This window comes from Mus caroli, chromosome 10, assembly GCF_900094665.2.
Source record: "Mus caroli chromosome 10, CAROLI_EIJ_v1.1, whole genome shotgun sequence".
In the NCBI taxonomy this organism is placed as follows: Eukaryota; Metazoa; Chordata; class Mammalia; order Rodentia; family Muridae; genus Mus; species Mus caroli.
This window is the reverse complement of record NC_034579.1, coordinates 80,603,024-80,627,036: the sequence shown is the minus strand read 5'-3', so window position 1 is coordinate 80,627,036 and position 24,013 is coordinate 80,603,024. Positions and strand designations below refer to the sequence as shown.

The window sequence follows — 24,013 nt, the reverse complement described above, 5'->3', positions numbered from 1 at the left end:
ACAGTGACACACCCATTCCAACCAGGTCACACCTATTCCAACAAGGCCACACCTTCAGATGGTGCCACTCCCTGGTCCAAGGATATACAAACCATCACAATTTATGACTTTGTTCTGTAAAACCATAAGAACTTCATAAAACCATTTTTACATTGGAACATGAAAATTGGGGAAACCTAAATCTGTGTTGCCAATTCCTGGTCACTCAAAACGGCTCCCAAATAAACTCTCTTATTTCCTTTAAGGTGAAAGCTGAAGCCAGGTGGTGGTGGCACACACCTTTAAGTGACTTGGGAACTCTGTGAGTCTGAGGCCAGCATGAACTACACAGAGAGAGTTCCAGGACAGGCTATGAAGAGAAACCCTGTCTCAAAAGACCAAAGGATGAGAGCTGTGGTTTTTATCCTGACATGTCCACCCTTGCTTTTACCAGTCACCTCAGCATTGAAACCATCATGAAACCTGCCTCCCACTGGCTGAATCTTTATGTTCACACACTCGGTGACACACAGAAGAGATGAGAAGATAGTTTTTCTCATTATACTAATACTTTCTGCCATTCTCCACTTTCATCTTCTGAGAGTATTCGATTTCACGGTGTAACAAACTCTACTTCTACACACAAACACACACACACGGCTTTTAAAAGGTGACTTGGGATCATTCCCTAAAGAGTACACATTTCCTTTCTTTAAAAATAAACAAAATCCACAGGGTAGGGGCTGGAGCGATGGCTCAGTGATTAATAGTCTCTTCCGTAAGATTTTAGGGTTGTGGATAAGATAGGAAAGTGAGCTGTAAGATATGCCAGGCTTCATGACAGCCTTGACTGTGGAAAGAGGAAAGAAGAACCCACTGGAGGTGTGACACTGGATGTGGTGAACTTTACAAAGTCAAATCTCAGAACTGGGCCAACTAAGCCTGAGGGATGAGGGAGAGGGGGGTGTCAAATGATACTACAAAGGCCAAGGCTCTGCAGAGAAGCCCCAAGTTCCAGAAGAACAGTGTTTGTTCAGATGGCTTCATCTCAGAGTCCTGCTGATGTTCTCACGTACTTCAAAGGGATACATTAGTACTAAGCTCTTCTGCACACAGAAAGTCCTTACTGAGATGCTAAGTGACTTCCTCTAGCCATCTCCAGTCCCACAGGTCCCTCCATCACCAGGAGTTTTTGTTCCACCTGGGAGAGCTGACCTTTCTCTTGATTGCTCTCAACTTCCTGTGACATACAGAGTGGTCCCTCCTGACCTCCTGTAACACACAGTATCCTTATGAGTATTCCTAGGGGGGTTGCAGACGAATGTCAACATTGTACTGGCTGGTTTTGTGTGTCAACTTGACACAAGCTGGATTTATCACAGAGAAAGGAGCTTCAGTTGAAGAAATGCCTCCATGAGATCGGCTGTAAGGCATTTTCTCAATTAGTGATGGGGGCGGGGGGGGGGGGGTAAGAGGCGGGACGGAGGGCCCCTTGTGGGTGGTGCCATCCCTAGGCTGGTAGTCTTAAGTTTTATAAGAAAGCAAGATGAGCAAGGCAGAGGAAGCAAGTCAGTAAGAAACATCCCTCCATGGCCTCTGCATCAGCTCCTGCTTTCTGCCCTGCTTGAGTTCCTGACTTCCTTTGGTGATGAACAGCAATGTGAAAATGTCAGCAGAATAAACCCTTTCCTTTCCAACTTGCTTTTTGGTCATGATGTTTGTGAAGGAATAGAAACCCTGACTAAGACAAATTGGTACAAACATAGTGAGGTATTTCTGTGACAACCTGACCTGTTTTGGAAAGGACTGTGAAAAAACTTTCAAACTTTGGGCTAGAAGAACGATTCAGTTTTAAGCGCTCTGTGGGATGTTGTGTAGGAGCTTGGAAGATAATGTTGAAAACAGGGAAGACTATGGAAGTCTGGCTTGTGAAATTTCAGAGGGAAGATTAAAGTCTCTTTTCAGGGCCATGTTTTGATTGTGAAGATTCTGTGGTTCTGGTTAGCTGAGGCTGAAGAACAGCTGTGATTAACAAGATACCAGAACCACTAAAGCAAATGTTTGTGTTATTGGGACTATTGATGCTGGTTAGCTAGAGCTAAGAAATAATTGACGATTAAGAAGAGACTAGCATCACTGAGGTGAAATCTTTTGGAAAGTGTTTTCTGAGAGCACAGAGGCTGTGTTCCAGAGGTAGCCAAGGTTGTACCTTGTGCTGTGTGGCTGGACTTCGTAATGTGTAAGAGTTAGCCAGGTGGTACTGGTTTTGAAGGCATGAAGGGGTCATGCAGAGCAGGTGAGGCTCGGCACTGTGAGAGGCCATGGAAGGCCATTGGTGAAGGTGCAGCCTCAGTTGCAATTGAAGGCCCAGGACTGAAGGGGTCATGCAAAGGAGTTGAGGCTTGGCACCATGAAGAGAGCCTATGAGAGGCTATTAGTGAAGCCTATTTACAGCAGAAGATAGCAGTGTTTTAGAGGTGCCAGTACCATGAGATGATCACCAAGAACAGTAGCAGCAGTGGTGTACAGGCAGCTGGAGCCTAGAAGAAAAGGTGTGTGCTACAAAGGGCAGGGCTGGAGAAGTGACCCAAGCCCTTGGTGGAGCCTAGAAGATCGTGAGACTTTCCCAGACATTGGACAATTGGAGTTTGATTTTTGCTTTTGAGTGTGACTGTGCTCTAATGTTTTTCTCTCTTGAAGGAAGAAAGTATTTTAGTGGGGCCCACAGTTAAGAGATTTTGAATTTTTAAAAGACTTTGAATTTTAAAAGATATTGGATATTTTAAAAGGATTGAACTTTTAATATGTAAAGACTGTGTGTACTTTTAAAGTTATTTAGATCTTGGGGATAAATAAGATAATAAGGGTTGAGGCTTAATAGCTATGTGTTTGTGTGTCAAGTTGACAAGGGGTCAATTGTACTGGCTGGCTTTGTGTGTCAACTTGACACAGCTGGAGTTATCACAGAGAAAGGAGCTTCAGTTGAGGAAATGCCTCCATGAGATCCAGCTGTAAGGCATTTCTCAATGATCAAGTGGGGAGGGCCCCTTGTGGGTGGTGCCATCCCTGGGCTGGCAGTCTTGGGTTCTATAAGAAAGCAAGCTGAGTAAGCCAGGGGAAACAAGCCAGTAAGAAACACCTTTCCATGGCCTCTGCATCAGCTCCTGCTTCCTGCCCTGCTTGAGTTCCAGTCCTGGCTTCCTTTGGTGATGAACAGCAATGTGGAAAGTGTAAGCCGAATAAACCCTTTCCTCCCCAACTTGCTTCGTGGTCATGATGTCTGTGCAGGGATAGAAACCCTGACTAAGACCAACACTAAAGGAATATGTGCACAATAATAAATCGGCAAAGGCTAGATGTCCAAGGCCTCCTGCAGGAATGGTAAAGTATCAAGTCCATTTCTAACTATCTGGGATACAGACCCTGGAGATCTTGCCCCTCCAGAGACTCAGCTTCCTTCATTTCAATCAGACTTGACTAGTACACTTGTGGTTTCCAAAATGAGGCATCTGTGAAGTCCCTGACCTTCTGGCACTTAATACACCCTCAGCAACGGGAGTCTGAAGTAACTGGGCTGAAATTTTGAGTAACGTCCACCTGACTATGCAACAAGTTCATGGTCAGCCTGTCCCACAAAAAGAGGAAGAACAAAAGGGATCAGGATCTGTCACTAGGGTTTCCAGCTGGCAGGCAGGGACTCCATCTGCCCTGCTCAGCACTGTGTTGCTGAGTTCGTGGTCAGGGAGGTGCTTGGTTAACCTACTGTAAGAATGAAGAATATTATCACTCTGTTTAATAAGCAGGAAATAGAGGATGGGGTGGGGGGTGAGCAGGCAAAGGGCCTACTTATGGGATACAGGGAAAAAAAATTACTGTCCAAAGAGTTATCCAAGCCCAAGAATGAGCCAGACCATCAAAGAACAGTCCTCTGCTTAGCCTGAGACCACTTTCAACAGCACTGTCCGGCCTGGGTCCTGAAAGGAGGAAACACAGCCAACTGCAGAGGGAACAGAGCCACAGTTGGGTTTAATGTACTTAATCTGAAGCATCAAAGGTGTGACTATAACATCTGAGATTCTGAGACGCTCTGTGTGGCTGTGAAAGGAGTCTGAGAGACTGGCCCAGCATTTCAGCACCATGAAGAGGCAGGAATATAGGCTGATCTTGGCCTAGCGCTAGCCCTCCAGGAGAGCCATTTCCAACCACCTCTGTGTCTGAACTAATATCTTGTGAGTAACAGATTAAAAATTTTCACCATCTATTAACTTAGCAGAGCACTGGCTTCCACCAATCTTAAAGCAAAGACTCATTAGATAGCATCTTAGGCCTACAAAAAAAGCTCCCTGTGCCTGGCTCTCTGATGTATTTTAAACTTGCCTTGATTTATGGCTTTCATTGTTCTGTAAAACTATAAAAACTTTGTAAAACCGTTTCCATGCTAGAACATGAAATTTGGGATAACCTCAATCTGTGTTCCCTGGGCCATGGTCACTCAAAATGGCTCCAGAAAAGACCATCTCTTATTCTTTTTAAGATGAGGGCGTGGGTTGGAGGCACAGTTGCTGTCCTACCTGAGAGTGTGGTTCGCTTCTTGACTTTCTGGAATTGTTCCGCTTCTATCTTGGCAACAGAGAGCAGAAAGGCCTCAGACACGTCATTGCCGGCTTCCAGCAGCACATCCCAGTAGTGGACAAGGTGCAGCCTGGTCCACAAACTTGGGTTTTGGATTTTTGATATGAAATCTGTGATGCTTGTGACACACATGATCATGTAAGTTACTCATGGCTGAAGGAAGTTACTCGTCTACTTCCCACATTACACTGGCTTAGCCAGAACCTTTTGATTTTCCAAGCAGGATTCCATATATTCTAGACCAAGGGACCTTGAACTTCTACTCTTCCTGCCTCGGTCTCCCAAATGCTGAGATTACATATATGTGTCACCATGCCCAGTTTAAGTGATCAAACTCAGGGCTTTGTGTATGACAAGAGTCTTAGCTAGGCAAGCATTCTACCCCATGACATGAGCTATATATAACCCATGATACATAAACCTCTCCCCCCCCCCTCTCTCGGTGTCTGTTTGTCTGTCTGTTCATCTGTCCCACAGAATTTAATCAAGGTTGTTTACATAAGCACAAGTAACAAGTATTTATCAGCGACTACACCACTTAAAACAAACGACACCCCCTCCCCTAGCCACCATGAACTCCTAACAGAGCCTGGGCGGGGGGGGGGGGCACACGACCTAAGGGATCCCTCCCCTATCCATGGGATGTTGATGGCCCAGTCTGCACATAACCACAGATGTGGTGAGTGTGTAAGAGCATCACTACATCATGCCCCAAAAGATGTGCTCTGCCTCCCTATGTCCCCACCCTTGGCTCTTACATTCCTTCTGCCCTCTCTTCCATAACATTCCCAGAGCCTTTGAAGACAGCCAGTCCTATAAACGTCTTAAAGCTTTGGTTGTCACCAGATATATATGAGCCCTTCACTCTTCCATAATTTGAGCCAGTGCTCCTCCACCTATTCAGAATAGCCCTCCTCTGGGTACCAGTGTTCCCCCACCTATTCAGAATAGCCCTCCTATGGGCAGGCTCCTTGGCTCTACCTCCCAGCTAACTCTTGGGCTTGCAGTTTCACATGAAGCATGGTCCCCAGTTCCAGTAACTATCAAGCTCCCCATTCCCAGACCCTTCCCCTCAAGATATGGAAAGCACAGAAGAGCTTATAGGGTTGTGTCTTAGTTCAGGACTTTGACAGTGGCAGAGGCGGGGTGAGACCTCAGTAAACTTGCTGAGTTAATGCATAAGGGCAAAAGAAGGAAGCAGGGAAAAGAAGGGGGAGCAAGAGAAGAGTGAACCAGGAAAAGCAGGTCAGAAGCGGCTAGCACCAGTATGGCCTGTTTTGTATCCCTTTCAGTTCTGGCCTTTGCCCTCTTGTCTTCCCAATGCCTGAAGGAGTGCATATGGTGTGAAAGAGGAGACTACTGTAGTGCCTGACAGATCAAACAGAGCATCTTGGGGGAGCCACCCACTATGAAAGTGGATTCCAGTCAGAGGGACCCACCTAGACCATCAGGACACAGGAGCCGAGGAGTGGCCTGGAACAGGAGCCTTCCAGTTTTGATGAGCGCCTGGAGCTGATTCTGTGCAACGGAGGGAGCTACATATACAAATACCACCAGGGGAGAGCTGGTCTCCCAGGAGAGTTGACACACCTGTGAGCACAGGTAACACCACCATTTCTGTTCAAATTCCTGGTCCAAGAGGGACCCTCCCAGAGCCATCAGGATACAGGAAACAAGGAACAGCTGGGGACAGGATCCTTCTGGTTTCTGACTTCACCCCAGAGTTGATTTTTACCACAGCTCTTCATACTCAAATTCCTCCAGGAGAGAACTGGTCTCCCAGGAGTACTGACACAGAGGCTTGCAGGAGGAACAAGTCACAGTCAGAGACAGCAAGACCAGCTAACACCAGAGATAACCAGATGGCAAAAGGCAAGGGCAAGAACATAAGCAACAGAAACCAAGGCTACTTGGCATCATCAGAACCCAGTTCTCCCACACAGCAAGCCCTGGATACCCCAATACACCAGAAAAGCAAGACTCTGATGTAAAAATCACTTCTCATGATGGTGATAGAGGACATAAATAACTCCCTTAAAGAAATACAAGAGAACACAGGTAAGTAGGTAGAATCACTTAAAGAGAAAACACAAAAATCACTGAAACAATTACAGGAAAACACAATCAAACAGATGAAGGAATTGAACAAAATCATTCAGGATCTAAAAATGGAAATAGTAACAATAAAGAAATCACAAAGGAAGACAACCCTGGAGACAGAAAGCCTAGAAAAGAGATCTGGAGTCACAAATGCAAGCATCACAAATAGAATACAAGAGATAGAAGAGAAAAATATCAGGTGCAGAAGATATCACAGAAAACATTGACACAACAGTCAAAGAAAATGCAAAATGCAAAAAGTTCCTAATCCAAAGCATCCAGGAAATCCAGAACACACCAAACCTAAGGATAATAGGTATAGAAGAGAGTGAAGATTCCCAAATTAAAGGGCCAGTAAATATCTTCAACAAAATTATAGAAGAAAACTTCCCTAACCTAAAGAAAGAGATGCCCACGAACATACAAGAAGCCGACATAACTCCAAATAGACTGGATCAGAAAAGAAATTCCTCCTGTCACATAATAATCAAAACACCAAATGCACAAAACAAAGAAAATATTAAAATTAGTAAGGGAAAAAGGTCAAGTAATATATAAAGGCAGACTTACCAGAATTACACCAGAATTCTCCCCAGAGACTTTGAAAGCCAGAAGATCCTGGGCAGATCTCATACAGACCCTCAGAGAACCCAAATGCCAGCCTAGGCTACTATACCCAGCAAAACTCTCAATTACCACAGATGGAGAAACCAAGTTATTCCAAGACAAAACCAAATTTACACAATATCTTTCTACAAATCCAGCCCTACAGAGGATAATAGATGGAAAATGCCAACACGACGAGTGAAATTACACCCTAGAAAAAGCAAGCAAGTAATCTTTTTTCAACAAACCCAAAAGAAGATAGCCACATAAACATATAAATAATATCAAAAGTAACAGGAAGCAAAACCAGTATTCCTTAACATCTCTTAATGTCAATGGACTCAATTTCTCAATGAAAAGACACAAACTAACTGACTGGATACATAAACAGGACCCAGCATTTTGCTGTATACTGGAAATGCACCTCAGTGTCAAAGACAGACACTATCTCTGAGTAAAGGGTTGGAAAACAATTTACCAAATAAATGGTCCCAAGAAACAAGCTGGAATAGCCATTCTAATATCAGGAAAAAATCGACTTTCAACCAAAAGTTGTCAAAAAAGATGAGGAAGAACACTTCATACTCACCAAAGGTAAAATCTACCAGGAAGAACTCTCAATTCTGAACACCTATGCTCCAGATGCAAGGGCACCCACATTCATAAAAGAAACTTTACTAAAGCTCAAAGCACACATTGTACCTCACACAATAACAGTGGGAGACTTCAATACCCTACTCTCATCAATGGGCAGATCATGCACACATAAACTAAACAGAGACACAGTGACACTAACAGAAGTTATGGACCAAATGGAGTTAACAGATATCTATAGAACAGTTCATCCTAAATCAAAAGAATATACCTTCTTCTCAGACCTCATGATACCTTCTCCAAAACTGACCATATAATCGGTCACAAATCAGACCTCAAGAGATATAAGAAGATTGAAATAATCCCATGTCTCCTATCAGATCACTAAGGACTAAGGTTTGTCTCCAATAGCAACAAAAACAACAGAAAGCCCACATACACAAGGAAGCTGAACAACACTCTATTCAATGATAAATTGGTCAAGGGAGAAATAAAGAAACTAAAGACTTTGTAGAATTCAATGAAAATGAAGGTACAACATACCCAAACTTATGGGGCACAATGAAAGCAGAGCTAAGAGGAAAATTCATAGCTCTGAATGCCTTCAAAAAAAAAAAAACCCAAAACAAAACTGGAGAGAGCATACACTAGTAACTTAACAGCACACCTGAAAGCTCTAGAACAAAAGGAAGCAAATACACTTAAGAGGAGTAGACCACAGGAAACAATCAAACTGGGGGCTGAAATCAACCAAGTGGAAACAAAAAGAATGATACAAAGAATCAACAAAACCAGGAGCTGGTTCTTTGAGAAAATCAACTAGATAGATAAACCCTTAGCCAGACTAACCAAAGGGCACAGAGATAGCATCCAATTTAACAAAATCAGAAATGAAAATGGAGACATAACAACAGAAACTGAGGAAATTTTTAAAAAAATTATCAGATCCTACTACAAAAGCCTATACTCAACACAACTGGAAAATCTGGATGAAATGGACAATTTTCTAGACAGATACCAAATACCAAAGTTAAATCAGTATCAGATAAGCCATCTAAACAGTCCCAACCCCCTAAAGAAATAAAAGCAGTCATTAAAAGTCTCCCAAGAAAAAAACAAACAAACAAACAAACAAAAAAAAAACAACCAGGACCAGACAAATTTAGCACAGAATTTTATCAGACCTTCAAAGACCTAATACCAATACTCTTCAAACTACTCCACAAAATAGAAACAGAAGGAACACTACCCAATTCATTCTATGACGTCACAGTTACGCTGATACCAAAACCTCACAAAGAAACAACAAAGAAAGAGAACTTCAGACCAAATTCCCTTATGAATATCGATGGAAAAATACTCAACAAAATTCTTGCAAACCATATCCAAACGATCATTCACCACAATTGAGTAGGCTTCATCCCAGGGATGCAGGGGATGGTTCAATATACAAAAATCCATCAGCGTAATCCACTATATAAACAAACTCAAAGGCAAAAACCAAATGATCATCTCATTAGATGCTGAAAATGCATTTGACAAAATTCCACACCCGTTTATGATAAAAGTCTTGGAAAGGAATTCAAGGCTCATACCTAAACATAGTAAAGGCAATATACAGCAAACCAGTAGCCAACATCAAACTAAATGGAGAGAAACTTGAAGCAATCCGACTAAAATCAGGGACTAGACAAGGCTGTCCTCTCTCTCCCTATCTATTCAGTATAGTACTTGAAGTTCTAGCTAGAGCAGTTAGGCAACAAAAGGAGGTCAAAAGGATACAAATTGGAAAGGAAGGAGTCAAAATATCACTATTTGCAGATGATATACTTAAGTGACCTCAAAAACTCCACCAGAGAACTCCTACAGCTGATAAACAACTTCAGCAAAGTGGCTAGATATAAAATTAACTCAAACAAATCAGTAGCCTTCATACACTCAAAGGATAAACAGGCTGAGAAAGAAATTTGGGAAACAACACCCTTCACAATAGCCACAAACAATATAAAGTATCTTGGTTTGACTTTAGCTAAACAAGTGAAAGATCTATCCGACAAGAATGTCAAGTCTCTGAAGAAAGAAATCAAGGCCTCAGAAGATGGAAAGATCTCCCATGCTCATAGATTGGCAAGATTAATATAGTAAAAATGGCCATCTTTCTGAAAGCAATCTACAGATTCAATGCAATCCCCANCAAAATTCCAACTCAATTCTTCATAGAGTTAGAAAGAGCAATTCTCAGATTCATTTGGAATAACAAAAAACCCAGGATAGGGAAAACTATTCTCAACAATAAAAGAACTGGGGGAATCAGCATCCCTGACCTCAAGCTGTACTACAGAGCAATAGTGATAGAAACTGCATGGTATTGATACAGTGACAGTCAGGTAGATCAATGGAATAGAATTGAAGACAAATGCACTCACACAACTATGGTCACTTGATCTTTGACAAAGGAGCTAAAACCATCCAGTGGAAATAAGACAGCATTTCCAGCAAATGGTGCTGGCTCAACTGGCAGTCAACATGTAGAAGAATGCAAATTGATCCATTCTTGTCTCCCTGTACAAAGCTCAAGTCCAAGTGGATCAAGGACCTCCACATAAAACCAGATACACTGAATCTAATAGAAGAGAAAGTGGGGAAAAGTCTGGAACACATGGGCAGATGGGAAAAGTTCTGAACAGAACTCCAATGGTTTATGCTTTAAGATCAAGAATTGACAAGTGGGAACTCATAAAATTGCAAAGCTTCTGTAAGACAAAGGACATTGTCAATATGACAAAATGGCAACCAACACACTGGGAAAAGATCTTTACCAATCCTACATCTGATAGAGAGCTAATACCCAATATATACAAAGAACTCAAGAAGTTAGACTCCAGAGAACCAAATAACCTTATTAAAATATGGGGAACAGGACTAAACAGAGAATTCTCAATGAGGAAACTCAAGGGGCTGAGAAACACCTAAAGAAATGTTCAACATCCTTAATCANATCAGATCCTACTACAAAAGCCTATACTCAACACAACTGGAAAATCTGGATGAAATGGACAATTTTCTAGACAGATACCAAATACCAAAGTTAAATCAGTATCAGATAAGCCATCTAAACAGTCCCAACCCCCTAAAGAAATAAAAGCAGTCATTAAAAGTCTCCCAAGAAAAAAACAAACAAACAAACAAACAAAAAAAAAACAACCAGGACCAGACAAATTTAGCACAGAATTTTATCAGACCTTCAAAGACCTAATACCAATACTCTTCAAACTACTCCACAAAATAGAAACAGAAGGAACACTACCCAATTCATTCTATGACGTCACAGTTACGCTGATACCAAAACCTCACAAAGAAACAACAAAGAAAGAGAACTTCAGACCAAATTCCCTTATGAATATCGATGGAAAAATACTCAACAAAATTCTTGCAAACCATATCCAAACGATCATTCACCACAATTGAGTAGGCTTCATCCCAGGGATGCAGGGGATGGTTCAATATACAAAAATCCATCAGCGTAATCCACTATATAAACAAACTCAAAGGCAAAAACCAAATGATCATCTCATTAGATGCTGAAAATGCATTTGACAAAATTCCACACCCGTTTATGATAAAAGTCTTGGAAAGGAATTCAAGGCTCATACCTAAACATAGTAAAGGCAATATACAGCAAACCAGTAGCCAACATCAAACTAAATGGAGAGAAACTTGAAGCAATCCGACTAAAATCAGGGACTAGACAAGGCTGTCCTCTCTCTCCCTATCTATTCAGTATAGTACTTGAAGTTCTAGCTAGAGCAGTTAGGCAACAAAAGGAGGTCAAAAGGATACAAATTGGAAAGGAAGGAGTCAAAATATCACTATTTGCAGATGATATACTTAAGTGACCTCAAAAACTCCACCAGAGAACTCCTACAGCTGATAAACAACTTCAGCAAAGTGGCTAGATATAAAATTAACTCAAACAAATCAGTAGCCTTCATACACTCAAAGGATAAACAGGCTGAGAAAGAAATTTGGGAAACAACACCCTTCACAATAGCCACAAACAATATAAAGTATCTTGGTTTGACTTTAGCTAAACAAGTGAAAGATCTATCCGACAAGAATGTCAAGTCTCTGAAGAAAGAAATCAAGGCCTCAGAAGATGGAAAGATCTCCCATGCTCATAGATTGGCAAGATTAATATAGTAAAAATGGCCATCTTTCTGAAAGCAATCTACAGATTCAATGCAATCCCCANCAAAATTCCAACTCAATTCTTCATAGAGTTAGAAAGAGCAATTCTCAGATTCATTTGGAATAACAAAAAACCCAGGATAGGGAAAACTATTCTCAACAATAAAAGAACTGGGGGAATCAGCATCCCTGACCTCAAGCTGTACTACAGAGCAATAGTGATAGAAACTGCATGGTATTGATACAGTGACAGTCAGGTAGATCAATGGAATAGAATTGAAGACAAATGCACTCACACAACTATGGTCACTTGATCTTTGACAAAGGAGCTAAAACCATCCAGTGGAAATAAGACAGCATTTCCAGCAAATGGTGCTGGCTCAACTGGCAGTCAACATGTAGAAGAATGCAAATTGATCCATTCTTGTCTCCCTGTACAAAGCTCAAGTCCAAGTGGATCAAGGACCTCCACATAAAACCAGATACACTGAATCTAATAGAAGAGAAAGTGGGGAAAAGTCTGGAACACATGGGCAGATGGGAAAAGTTCTGAACAGAACTCCAATGGTTTATGCTTTAAGATCAAGAATTGACAAGTGGGAACTCATAAAATTGCAAAGCTTCTGTAAGACAAAGGACATTGTCAATATGACAAAATGGCAACCAACACACTGGGAAAAGATCTTTACCAATCCTACATCTGATAGAGAGCTAATACCCAATATATACAAAGAACTCAAGAAGTTAGACTCCAGAGAACCAAATAACCTTATTAAAATATGGGGAACAGGACTAAACAGAGAATTCTCAATGAGGAAACTCAAGGGGCTGAGAAACACCTAAAGAAATGTTCAACATCCTTAATCATCAGGAAAATGCAAATCAAAACAACCCTGAGATTTTTACCTCACATCAGCCAGAATGGTTAAGATAAAAAACTCAGGTGACAGCAGATACTGTCGAGGATGTGGAGAAAGAGGAACACTCCTCCATTGTTGGTGGGATTGCAAGCTGGTACAACCACTCTGGAAATCAGTCTGGCGGTTCCTCAGAAAAGTGGACATAGTACTACCTGAGGACCCAGCTATGCCACTCCTGGGCATATACCCAAAAGATTCTCCAATATATAACAAAAACACATGCTCCACTATGTTCATAGAAGCCTTATTTATAATATGCAGAAGCTGGAAAGAACCCAGATGTCCTTCAACACAGGAATGGATACAGAAAATGTGGTACATGTACACAATGGAGTACTCAGCTATTAAAAACAATGAATTCATGAAATTCTTAGGCAAATGGATAGACCTAGAAAATATCATCCTGAGTGAGGTAAACCAATCACAAAAGAACACACATGGTATGCATTCACTGATAAGTGGATATTAGCCTCAAACCTCCAAATACTCAAGATACAATTCACAGACCACATAAAGGTCAAGAAGAAGGAAGACCAAAGGGTGGTTCTTCAGTCCTTCTTAGAAAGGGGAACAAAATACTCATGGGAACAAATATGGAGACAAAGTGTAGAGCAGAGACTGAAGGAAAGACCATCCAGAAACTGTCCCACTTGGGGATTAAGTGGCTTGGCTCCCAGGGATTAAGCCACCAAAGAATACACATGGCTCCAGCTGCATATGTAGCAGAGAATGGCTTTGTCAGGCATCAATGGGAGGAGAGGCCCTTGGTCCTATGAAGGCTTGATAGATGCCTCAGTGTAGGGGTACTGAGGGTGGGGAAGTGGGAGTGGGTGGGTGGGTGGAGGAACACCCTCCTAGAAGCAGGGGGAGGGGAGATGAAATGGAGGTTTCCGGGATGGGTGGAAAACCGGGTAAGAGGATAACACTTGAAATGTAAATAAATTTTTAAATTAAATTAATTTTAAAAAAAGAAGACAACAAGAAAAGAAAAGAAAAGAAAAGAAGAGAAGAGAAAAGAAAGTGGATTCCACACTAAGTTTCCACACACGCATAAATGAGCATGCTACTCAGAGAAGCCTTGTTGCTAATGTGACATCAAGGTTCCATAGAAAGCTAGCAGATAGCAGGACTCACCTGGGGTTCGTGATGAAGTTACATAGGCCTTCCCAATACCCGCTCATCTTCATGTGCCAGGGCAGCTCCTGATACACCCTCCAGAAGATGGTTTGCCGCTGGAAGTACCTCATCAAGACCTGGTGGAAATGTGCCTTCTTGTGATTCATGCTGTTCTGGGCCACATTAGGATTGCTCTCTCTCACCGGAGTGCTTACACCTGTTTCAAAACCAATTACAGCCTCACAGTTCTGGCTTCTTTCCCGTATGAGAATACAACCACAAAATATAGCAACTCTGTTGCTATGATTGGGGAAGAAAACACAATCCCAACACTCTGTATCTTTGGAAAGATCTTGGTATCTTTGAAAGTGGCTGGTACAGGGCTGGGGGAGTGGCCCAGTGGGAAAGTTCCAGCGGAACAAAGCTGAGGCCTGGAGTTGATTCCCCAGCATCCGCACAAACAGCAGGCAGCTGAGGTGGCTCAGCTGGAATCACAGCAACCTCTGGCCTCTGCACACATGTATACACACCCATGCATGCACACCTGCACACACCCATGCAAACATACAGTCACAAATGCACATATACATGACCAAAAAAAGTATCTTATGCAACATTCTGTTTTCCTCCAGAAAGTATTTATAGTTATGATTAGGGGTAAGTGTATGGACATTTCATACTGAGTTTTCCTCCCCAACTCCCACAAAGAAACACTTTGGACTGCTTTCCTACTTTCTTGGGGTGTTTGTTTGTTTGTTTGTTTGAAGACTCAAATGGGAGGGCTGGAGAGATGGCTCAGCAGTTAAGAGCACTGACTGATCTTCCAGAGGTCCTGAGTTCAACTCCCAGCAACCACATGGTGGCTCACAACCATCTGTAATGGAACCCGATGCACTCTCTCTTCTGGTGTGTCTGAGGACAGCTCCAGTGTGCTCACATACATAAAATAAATTTTTAAAAAAAGAAAGAAAAGAGAATACACGCGCACACACACAATCGTACACTTAGAAAAATAATCAAATTGGAGGGCGGCAGCATAGAAGGAATAGGAAGGTGGTTAGAAATAAAAAATATTATTTATTCTTATTTTATGTGCATGGTGTTTTGGCTGCATAGATGTCTGTATACCACATGTGTGCAGAGTCCATGGAGGTCAGAAAGGGACATCAGGTCTCCTGGAACTGAAGTCACAACAGCCAGTGGCTGCTGGGAGTCAAAGCCAGGTCCTTTTGGAAGAGCAGCCACGGCTCTTAACCACTAAGACATCTCTCAAGCCCCACTTCTCCATTTTGAGTACACACCATGGCTGTTGCCTGAACAAGCACTCGCTCCCATGTGAGCTGAGCGTTTTGGAGACCCGATTCTTCTTCCTGACCTCCTAAGGGCCCAGTGGTTACTCAGCAAGCAAATGGGAACGTGGAGCTAAAGCTAAATTATTTCATGTTCGTCCCCAAAACAGGGTGGTTCTGACAGACTGTGCCACTCAGAAACAAGCCTCTTAAAAGCCCAGAGCTGCTGACTGATATCTATCCTTGAAAATCAAAACTTTTTACTTTTTTTCCCCCCTTGGCACTCTTGCAAGATGAATGGAGTGCACACTAGATGGCACACCGAGCCCAGGTTATCATAAAAACTGTAACCAAGGAGAACCCACTGCTCAGCCTTCTGCATTTGCGCTGAAATCATTTCCAAGTCACCCGCACATCTGGAGAGAGTTTGTCCTACTTAGGCAAAGGTGTGCCCATATGCTCTGGTGGCAAAGCAATGCATATGAGACCCATGGGGGAAAAAAATGACAACTCCCCTCCCTCGCTGTATGGCAAAGGCATTTTTGTGGGTGTTACACTGAGAAAGTAAGGTAAGAAGTGAAAGAAAAACAAATGGGGTAAATAACATGCCGAGTCCCAAACTTGGAAGCGTTAAACACAAAGGCTAAAATCACCAACATCTGAGGCTGGTCTGGTGGGTATCTCACTGATAGAGCATGTGTATACTGAGCACACACGGCCCTGGAGTCAATGCCCAGCACTCATGGAAGAGGAGGGGGCTGCGGGATGTTGTAGATAACACCACATTCCATTTTGTCATTTTACAGAATAACTTCATGAGGAAGACAGGACTATGAATCCTCATATGTCAAGCGAAGCTACTTAAAGCCAGACAGATTGGGTAACTGCTCTCCTCCAGCTACGTATGAGATGCAGGGAGAGGTCTGACCCCAGCATCATCTGTGCAAACAAAGTGCAGCATAGACTTAGCCTCGACAGACTTAGCCTTCAACCTTGGTGCACTACTATGACTCATGGGAGGTTAGAATACATTCGACTGGCAGCTGCAAATCTCAGTGGCTTAAGAGAACAAGGGTTCATTATGCCTGTCTGTGGACTGGGGGCCTGAAACGCTAGTCCAGGTCAGGAACTGCCAGAGGAAAATCATCTTGAATGTTGCATGGCCATTCAGTCATATGTTCCCAAACAGGTATTAGAGAACTGTCATTCAAATGGCTGCCATGGCGATCATCAGGACAACCCAGGAGAGTCTGCATTTGCATGAGCTCCCATCACTCTCAGTGTAAATATCATCACTATTCTTATTTTGAAAGTGAGAAATGGAGTTCTGAAAAGAGTTAAACACTCTGCATATGATCTTACCAGTTCTGTGAGATCCCAAACTAATTGCTTGTAATTAAAATGAGATCGTTTTTTAGAAGATGCTATGGTGAGCTAGGTGGTGGTGGTAGTGGCAGCAACAGTGGATCACACCCTCTGATTCCAGCCCTTGGGAGGCAGAGGCAGGCAGATCTCTGAGTTTGAGGCCAGACTGGTTTATAGAGCAAGTTCCAGACCTTGTGAAAAAAAAAAAAAAAAAAAAGGGGGGGGGGGGGGAAGAGGAGGAGGAGGAGGAGGAAGAGCAGAAGCAGCAGCAGCTGCTGCTGCCATGGTAACTTTCTGGAAGGAAAACTCAAGTCCACTCCATGAAGGAATAACCCCTGGGGTGCTCAGCCCTCCTTGAGACTCAGGTCTCCTTTAACGTGGGCAACAGCTGTCCTGCATGTCTGCTCATTTCTGCTAGAGAAACCCTGTGAATGTGGCTCTCCTCCTCCCTTGACCCCTAAAGCATTTTCACAGAGTCAGCTTCTCACCCAGCAGCTTGTGCTCCACCGCATTCCTTAGGGACTGGTGCTGGAAGTAGAGGAGACCGTTGGGCTTCTCCTGGATCCAGGTTTTGGTGGCTTGGCGGAAGGCTGCCCAGTGCACCGCTGTCACTTTGTGGTGGTCCCTGTAGCCCATCGTGTCCAAAAGCTGGAGCAGTTCATCCTCAGCCAGCCCGCAGTGAGAGATGCAGAGCAAACACAGCACGTCCACTACCCAGCCACTCGGCCCTAGGCAGCCACGGAGCGGGTGGGGTGGGAAGACAGAATGCAAGAGAGCGAGTCAGCGGAAGTAGGGGATCCACTGCACCAGGAAACACCCTCCCTCCTCCAACCAGTTAAGTACTGTAATGGCCAAAGGAAGGAGTGCAGGCAGGTTGAATAACTTACCCAAAGTCACTCAGAACAAAGTGCTGAGAGGGGATCTGAATTCAGTCTGCCTTCAGAACCCAAGGTGTCACCCACCATTGACGGTCATATCTAACACCGGGGACAAATGGGCAGGCTTCCTGGTCTCCACGCTAAGCAATCTGCCCAGTGCAGGTTGCTAGGTCAGGAGCTTCTCTTGGAGAAGGGCCACACACTCCAACACCATCCAAGGGCCCTTAAGCTTCTGTCCTATCACTGGCTTTTAAGATCTGCCAGCTGGAGAGATCCTTCTGATCCCAGTGAAGACAGGCATCATGGTCCCCTGCCACTCGTGAACTGAAGTGATCCACACTACCTACAGCCTCCAATTAAAGGCACATCTGAAGCCAAGGTGATGAAGCTTCCCCTAAACGGGACTGAACTCTATCCAGCTCTTCCTAGCCCTGTGGCTTTGGAGCTCACTAGACCCATCAGGACTGCGGGCCAGTGCTGGAGAAGCAGCCGCCATTGCGGGAAGGAGCCAAGGGCTTTCCTGTGCAGTCCTGGGGGTGTAGTTAGATAGAATGGATCAATGGCCTTTGCAACTCTTCTAGGGGACCTCACTTCCATCTTAAAATCCACTTTCCTGATAGAAATGCAAACGGTAGAGCAGAAAACTGTGAGGGACAATGTAGTACCACAGTAATCAATGTATCCTGTATTCTTCCACCTCTCCAACTGCATTCCAATCTAGGTTTCCATGTTCTGAAAGGAGACTGAGATGCAGTAGAGACAAAACGAGGAAAGCAAGATTCAAATCAGATATCAGAGGCCCACTGCACAGACAGTGGCTGGAGAGAATAAAAGCTTTCAAAAGCCTGCGTCTTGACTATCTTAAACACACTGTAGAATAAATTGTTCACCACAAACAACAGACTCATAAGATGAGCTAACGATGTTGCTTGTTTGTTTGTTTGTTTTACCCCAACTAGGAAGGAAAGAGCTGTTACCGAACTGAGAAAGGTCTAGGAGAAAGTCGAAGAGGAAATCAGGCATCCAGGTGCCAGAAGAGCCAAGGTATATAGCACACCCTTTTAGTCCCAGAACTCGGGAGGTAAAAGCAGATGGAGCTGTGTGAGTTTGAGTCCAGCTTACATAAGCAAGTTCTAGCCAGAACTACATAGAGAGACCCTGTCTCAGAAACAAAACAAGGTTGTCCTTGGTGAGGATGAGGGACTGTACCAGCAGGGGGCAGCAGAGACAGACAACCGAGAAACTGGGACAAACAAGTCTCTTGGAGCCATAAAGGAGGCACTTTTAGGACAGAGGTCCATCTGAAATCAGCTATGACACACCTGAAATCACGGTGTCTAGAGTTGTGTCTTTAGGCTTCAAAGTCCAGCTATAATCTTCAACCCAGCGCTTCAGAATCAACTCCCAGAGCTCCTGCACAGAGGCGACCTCCAAGTACTCCCGGAGACACTGGAACTCATTGCGGTAGATTTTGCACTCCTGCAGCTCGCTGGCGATGATTGCGAGCTTCAGAGAGCTCAGGTTTGGTTTCTTCCTCAAAATGGGCTTGCTCTGCCCAAAGCGTTCTTGGTCGGCAGGGGAAAGGTGCTGTCTGAAGATGTTGAACTTGGTGTCTTCGTCCCCGATGCTGTTGAGTTCCACGATCTTCACGTCAGGGCGGGCACACAGCAACTTGCAGGACAGACTGGAGGAGACGCTGCTCAGAATGAATTTACAGTGCGGAGGCAGGGAGCGTGGCAGCCAGGAGAAATCTTTCGCCTATTGGAGACATTGGAAAACTTCAAAAACCTTAAAATTATGTTCAGAGCGATTGCATGTGAGTACAGTGAGGGTAACTTGGACAGAGAACCATTTGGTAGTAAAAAAAAAAAATACAAATTCACACAGAATGGAGCCACATTTGACAGATTCATCTGTGATGAATCTAATAGTGCAAATCTGGACTCTCTTCTGAAGAATAATCTACAGCAATAATCAGGAAAAAAAGCATCTAATAAAGGCAATTTGGACCTCTTAATAAAATAAGAAGACCTTGTGTTACATAGCAAAGAATTGTTACTTTTGCAGGAAAACTGTCATGATATACCTAATATGATACTTTCTTGATTGTTTAAATTTGTATTACATTTCCATTTATTTATTTTGTGTGCACCTGTGTATGTGCAGGCAGGTGCCATGGGATAACTTTTGGGAATTGGTTCTTTACTATGATGTGGACCCCAGGTATTGAACTTGGGGTTGTCAGCCATGGCAGTAAGCACCCTTACCCACTGAGCCATCTCACTGGCCCTCTAGGTCTGGATTCCGATTCTGCCATTTAATTAGACAACACTTGGATAACCTAACATCTCTCTGTCCTCTCTCCAACCAGGGGCACTGAGTAGTCTCTTTCGGAGTGGCTGTGAACACGCTAGACCTTTGGTCCTGAGCCAAAAAGAACACGCTGATACATTTAAAGCTCCTAGCACGATGCCAGCCCCATAGTAAACGGCATGTCCGCATCTGACTACTAACACATAAAGCCATAATTAAAATCAACGACAGACAAACCTGGAAACACAACACAAGAGAACTGTATTATATACACCCCAAGTAATGGGGTCTTCTCCTTTATAAAATTAAGTGTTGTTTTTAAGAGTTGTTACCTTCTGACCTGAAATCCCATAGATACCGATCAGCTCTTCGATCCCGTCTAGTACCAGGATGCATGGCTTTAAGCTTATGGCGGCCATGAACACTTCTACGAGAAGTGAAAAGACCAAGACATTTGAGTCCTCGTTAAGGAAATCCATTTCAAGCTGGGGACCTACAATACAGAAGTTTCAGATTAGGTCAAAACGTTCCCATCAATGCTCAGATGTGGCGGATGGCCGCCACTCCAGCTGTGTGGCTGGCACACACTTGGCCGGCTTCCTCAAGACATTCAGGTCCAAAGTAGTGGTGCTATCTGTCACCTGATGTCTCCAATACATTTTCAGGACTTCATATAAAGATGCTATGTGTGGTATTCGTACATGTTTCATATGGGCATACACATATGTGGGAGGGGCTGGGGTAAATGTCTGGCAGTCTCAATTTCTTTCCACCTAAGATTTTGAGGTAGAGTCTCTCTCTGAAATTGGAACTCACAAATGTTGCTATACAAACTGACCAGTGAGCTCCAGTGATCCTCCTGTGTCCACACCCCTAATAGTCCAAAGGCTATGGAAGATTGCTTTGTTGTTTTAAGATTTTATTTATTTATTTATTTATTTATTTAGAGTCTCTCTCTGAAATTGGAACTCACAAATGTTGCTATACAAACTGACAAGTGAGCTCCAGTGATCCTCCTGTGTCCACACCCCCAATAGTCCAAAGGCTATGGAAGATTGTTTTGTTGTTTTAAGATTTTATTGATTGATTGATTGATTGATTGTATATGAGTGCTCTATCTGCATGTATGCCTGCACACCAGAAGAGGGCATCAGATTCCAGGTGGTGGTGAGCCACAATGTGGTTGCTGGGAATTGAACTCAGGACCTCTGGAAGAGCAGCCAGTGCTCTTAACCGCTCAGCCATCTCTCCAGCCCAGGCTATGGGAGTCTCATGCACAGTCATCACATGAAGAAAAGCACCAAGCATAAGACAGTTTAGTGAGTATAACTATTTCTCCTCAAAACGATGTTCAAGAAAGTGATAGCATGATGATACTGGAAAATGATCCCAAACATTTCTCTCTGTTTGATAAGAGTCAACCTGTCTCTATTAAAGGTCCGACTTAAATGTTAATATCTCCAAGGCAGACTTAGTGTTCATGTATGTTGGAGGTCATCACTCAGCACAGATTTATTGGGAGTCTTCTATGCCTGTTCCAGGCACCAGGTTTATCAGTAAACAATAAAGTAGACCTACTTTCTGAACTCACAGGGCTTGCAGAGGAAGACAAACATTAAAACACAGAATCTTGGGACCTTTCTAAGTCACTTGGAAGACCAGACAGGGTAAGCTCACGGTACTTGGAGGGAGCCATCCACATGAAGTACCACACACACGGGGCTAGGGCCACACTGGCTGTCAGGCAGGCAGAGCTCCACTCTCTTACAGAGGGGTGGCCCATGAGTGACAAGTATGTCACCACTAGAGACTATTGAGGGACGTAAAGGGGCCTGAGGTGATGGCTCAACGCCAAAGAATCCCAACTTGTGGAGCCAAGGACAAGAAGTCAGGCTAGGAAGTGATTTTGGCCCAGGACACAAGTGAGGGCAAGTCCCCCTGAGGCTTTCTGCCCATTCCCGCTTATTCCATAGCACCAACTCAAAGGCAACCTCTCCTGAGAGCCAATGTTGGGTGAGGACCAAGAAGGAATCTTCCAAAAGGCTGAGAGAAGTTTTTTTCCCCCTCTAGAAGGCTACACAATAAGTATGGAGGACAAAGACTTCAGAGTGAAAAGCCAGAGCTCAGACTCTGTCCCACCAATGGTGGCCTGCAGTCTGGATGTCAGGGTGTTAATGCTGATGGAAGCCCGGAAACCATGAAGCCCTTAACAGGATGCCTGGTGCTCAGGAGCCTTCATTCTGTAGAACTCGCCTTCTAGGAGTGCCATTCAGTTCTAAGAAACACGGTGCCAAGGAAGGAACTGCATCAAGAGAAAGCTGGACTCTACAAAGAGTGTCTCAGACTAGGTGCCAGCTGCTAGCATGGCAGAAGAGGGGACTAGGAAGTCAGGAGTGCCCCCGACAGTGGCAGTTCCTCACCACGTTCTTTGTCCTGGCAGGAATATGTCATGGTATTTGGTGTCTCAAAGGGGGAAGGGCCCCTGCTTCTCGCATCTCATGGAGAAAGAAATGCTTGTGGCTGAGGAGGCGGGGCCACAGGAAACTGAGTCGCAGAGTAGCTGAATCTGCAGTGCGCAGCTGCACTCTCTCAACAGCGGCTCTGCCCCCTGCGCCCACTTCCACCTCATCCCAGAAGCCAGCTGTGCTGGGGAGCACAGGCAGCCCTGACCATGCCCCACACCATTCCGACCTAATAGGGCTGCAGTGGTCACACGGCAGCAGACTCTTCTTCTGCTTGATCATGAAACGGGTGGGCACATCACCGTTTCCCTCACTGGTGCACCCGCTGGTTTTGTTTTCCCTCCAACAGCAGCAAAATAGCAGTAGCTGTGGAGAGCCAGAAGGTACCATTGTCAACTCTTCACAAGCTTTGTCTTTCCAATCTCATGGCCTTAGGGGGGAGGTTTTACGGGTGTGTGTGTGTGTGTGTGTGTGTGTGTGTGTGTGTGTGTGTGAAGGTTACAGGGGAGAAATGGTTAAAGAGCTTGAGTAAACTGCTCAAGATCACCCAGCTTGTAAAAAGGGGCGCCAGAACTGTGGGACAAGCCCAAAGCCTCTTTTATTGAGCCTCCACCATAAGGATGGGTGCTCTCTCATGGAGAAGTGTCCTTGATTCGTTGGCTTTCCTGAATTCTGCCTACTGCTGCCAGGCTAAAAAGCTACTTGTTTGAAAGACAATAGCAGCTTGTTTTTATTAGGAGTGTTCTGAACCCCTTTAAAATAACAACTCACCTTGGGAATAAAATCATAATTGGGTGTGTTCAGCTGAGCTTACATCATCAGCTAGCTGCCTAGCCGAAATGAACACCTTGGGGATGAGCCAGAATAGGACCAGGAGGCGGATGGAGACAGTCACACCTGCCTCTGCCTATTTCACCTACTTTACAGACCCAGGGAGTGCAAGCAAAGAGAACCGAAGCCATACACCCCCCCCCCCCACCAAGGTTCATAGAGACCCACCAGGCAGCGTGTGGAAGGTATGAATGTATCCAAAGTCACTGAGGGACCCCTCAGACTTACTTGGGACCTAGAAGCACTCACAGGTAGAGAGGTGCACCGACTGTCACCAGTGGGCAGTCAGATGCATACGAATGCCCACATACTCAGCAGGAGCACAGCAATGGTAACTGCTAATGTTTATCAGGGCTTTCTGGATGTCAGGACCTGCACTGACCACCTTTGTCTTTTTTTACTTTATCCTAGTTAATTCTTTAAATGCTTGAGGGTACTTTTCCTTTAAAATCCTCATTTTACTAATAGAGAAACAAAGCTGGGCGTGCCAGGCTTGTGATCCTAGCACTTGGGAAGGAGAGATGGGCATTTCAAGGCCATCCTCGGCTACATAGAAAACTTGAGACTGCCCAGATCTATAGGAGACCTATCTCAAAACGATCAAAGAACAGATAGGAACCAAGCTACACAGAGTTAAAACTTACCCAAGGAAGCAAGCATGGGAACACACACACACACACACACACACACACACACACACACAGGGAGGGAGAGAGAGAGAGAGAGAGAGAGAGAGAGAG

The 24,013-nt window shown here is 44.1% G+C and overlaps 1 protein-coding gene across 3 annotated transcripts in view; it reads right to left on the bottom strand.

Annotated features, from left to right (window-relative positions):
- LOC110303963 (tetratricopeptide repeat protein 41) overlaps positions 1-24,013 on the bottom strand; it is a 76,371-nt gene that overhangs the window by 31,376 nt on the left and 20,982 nt on the right. For all 3 annotated transcript variants that reach the window (XM_021175204.1, XM_029482185.1, XM_029482186.1), the window contains exons 5-9: positions 20,313-20,473; positions 18,990-19,425; positions 17,278-17,517; positions 14,154-14,352; positions 4,551-4,729 (exon numbers count right to left, since the gene is read on the bottom strand). In XM_021175204.1, coding sequence (XP_021030863.1) covers positions 4,551-4,729; positions 14,154-14,352; positions 17,278-17,517; positions 18,990-19,425; positions 20,313-20,473 — 1,215 coding nt within the window. The remainder of the gene's footprint in view (positions 1-4,550; positions 4,730-14,153; positions 14,353-17,277; positions 17,518-18,989; positions 19,426-20,312; positions 20,474-24,013) is intronic.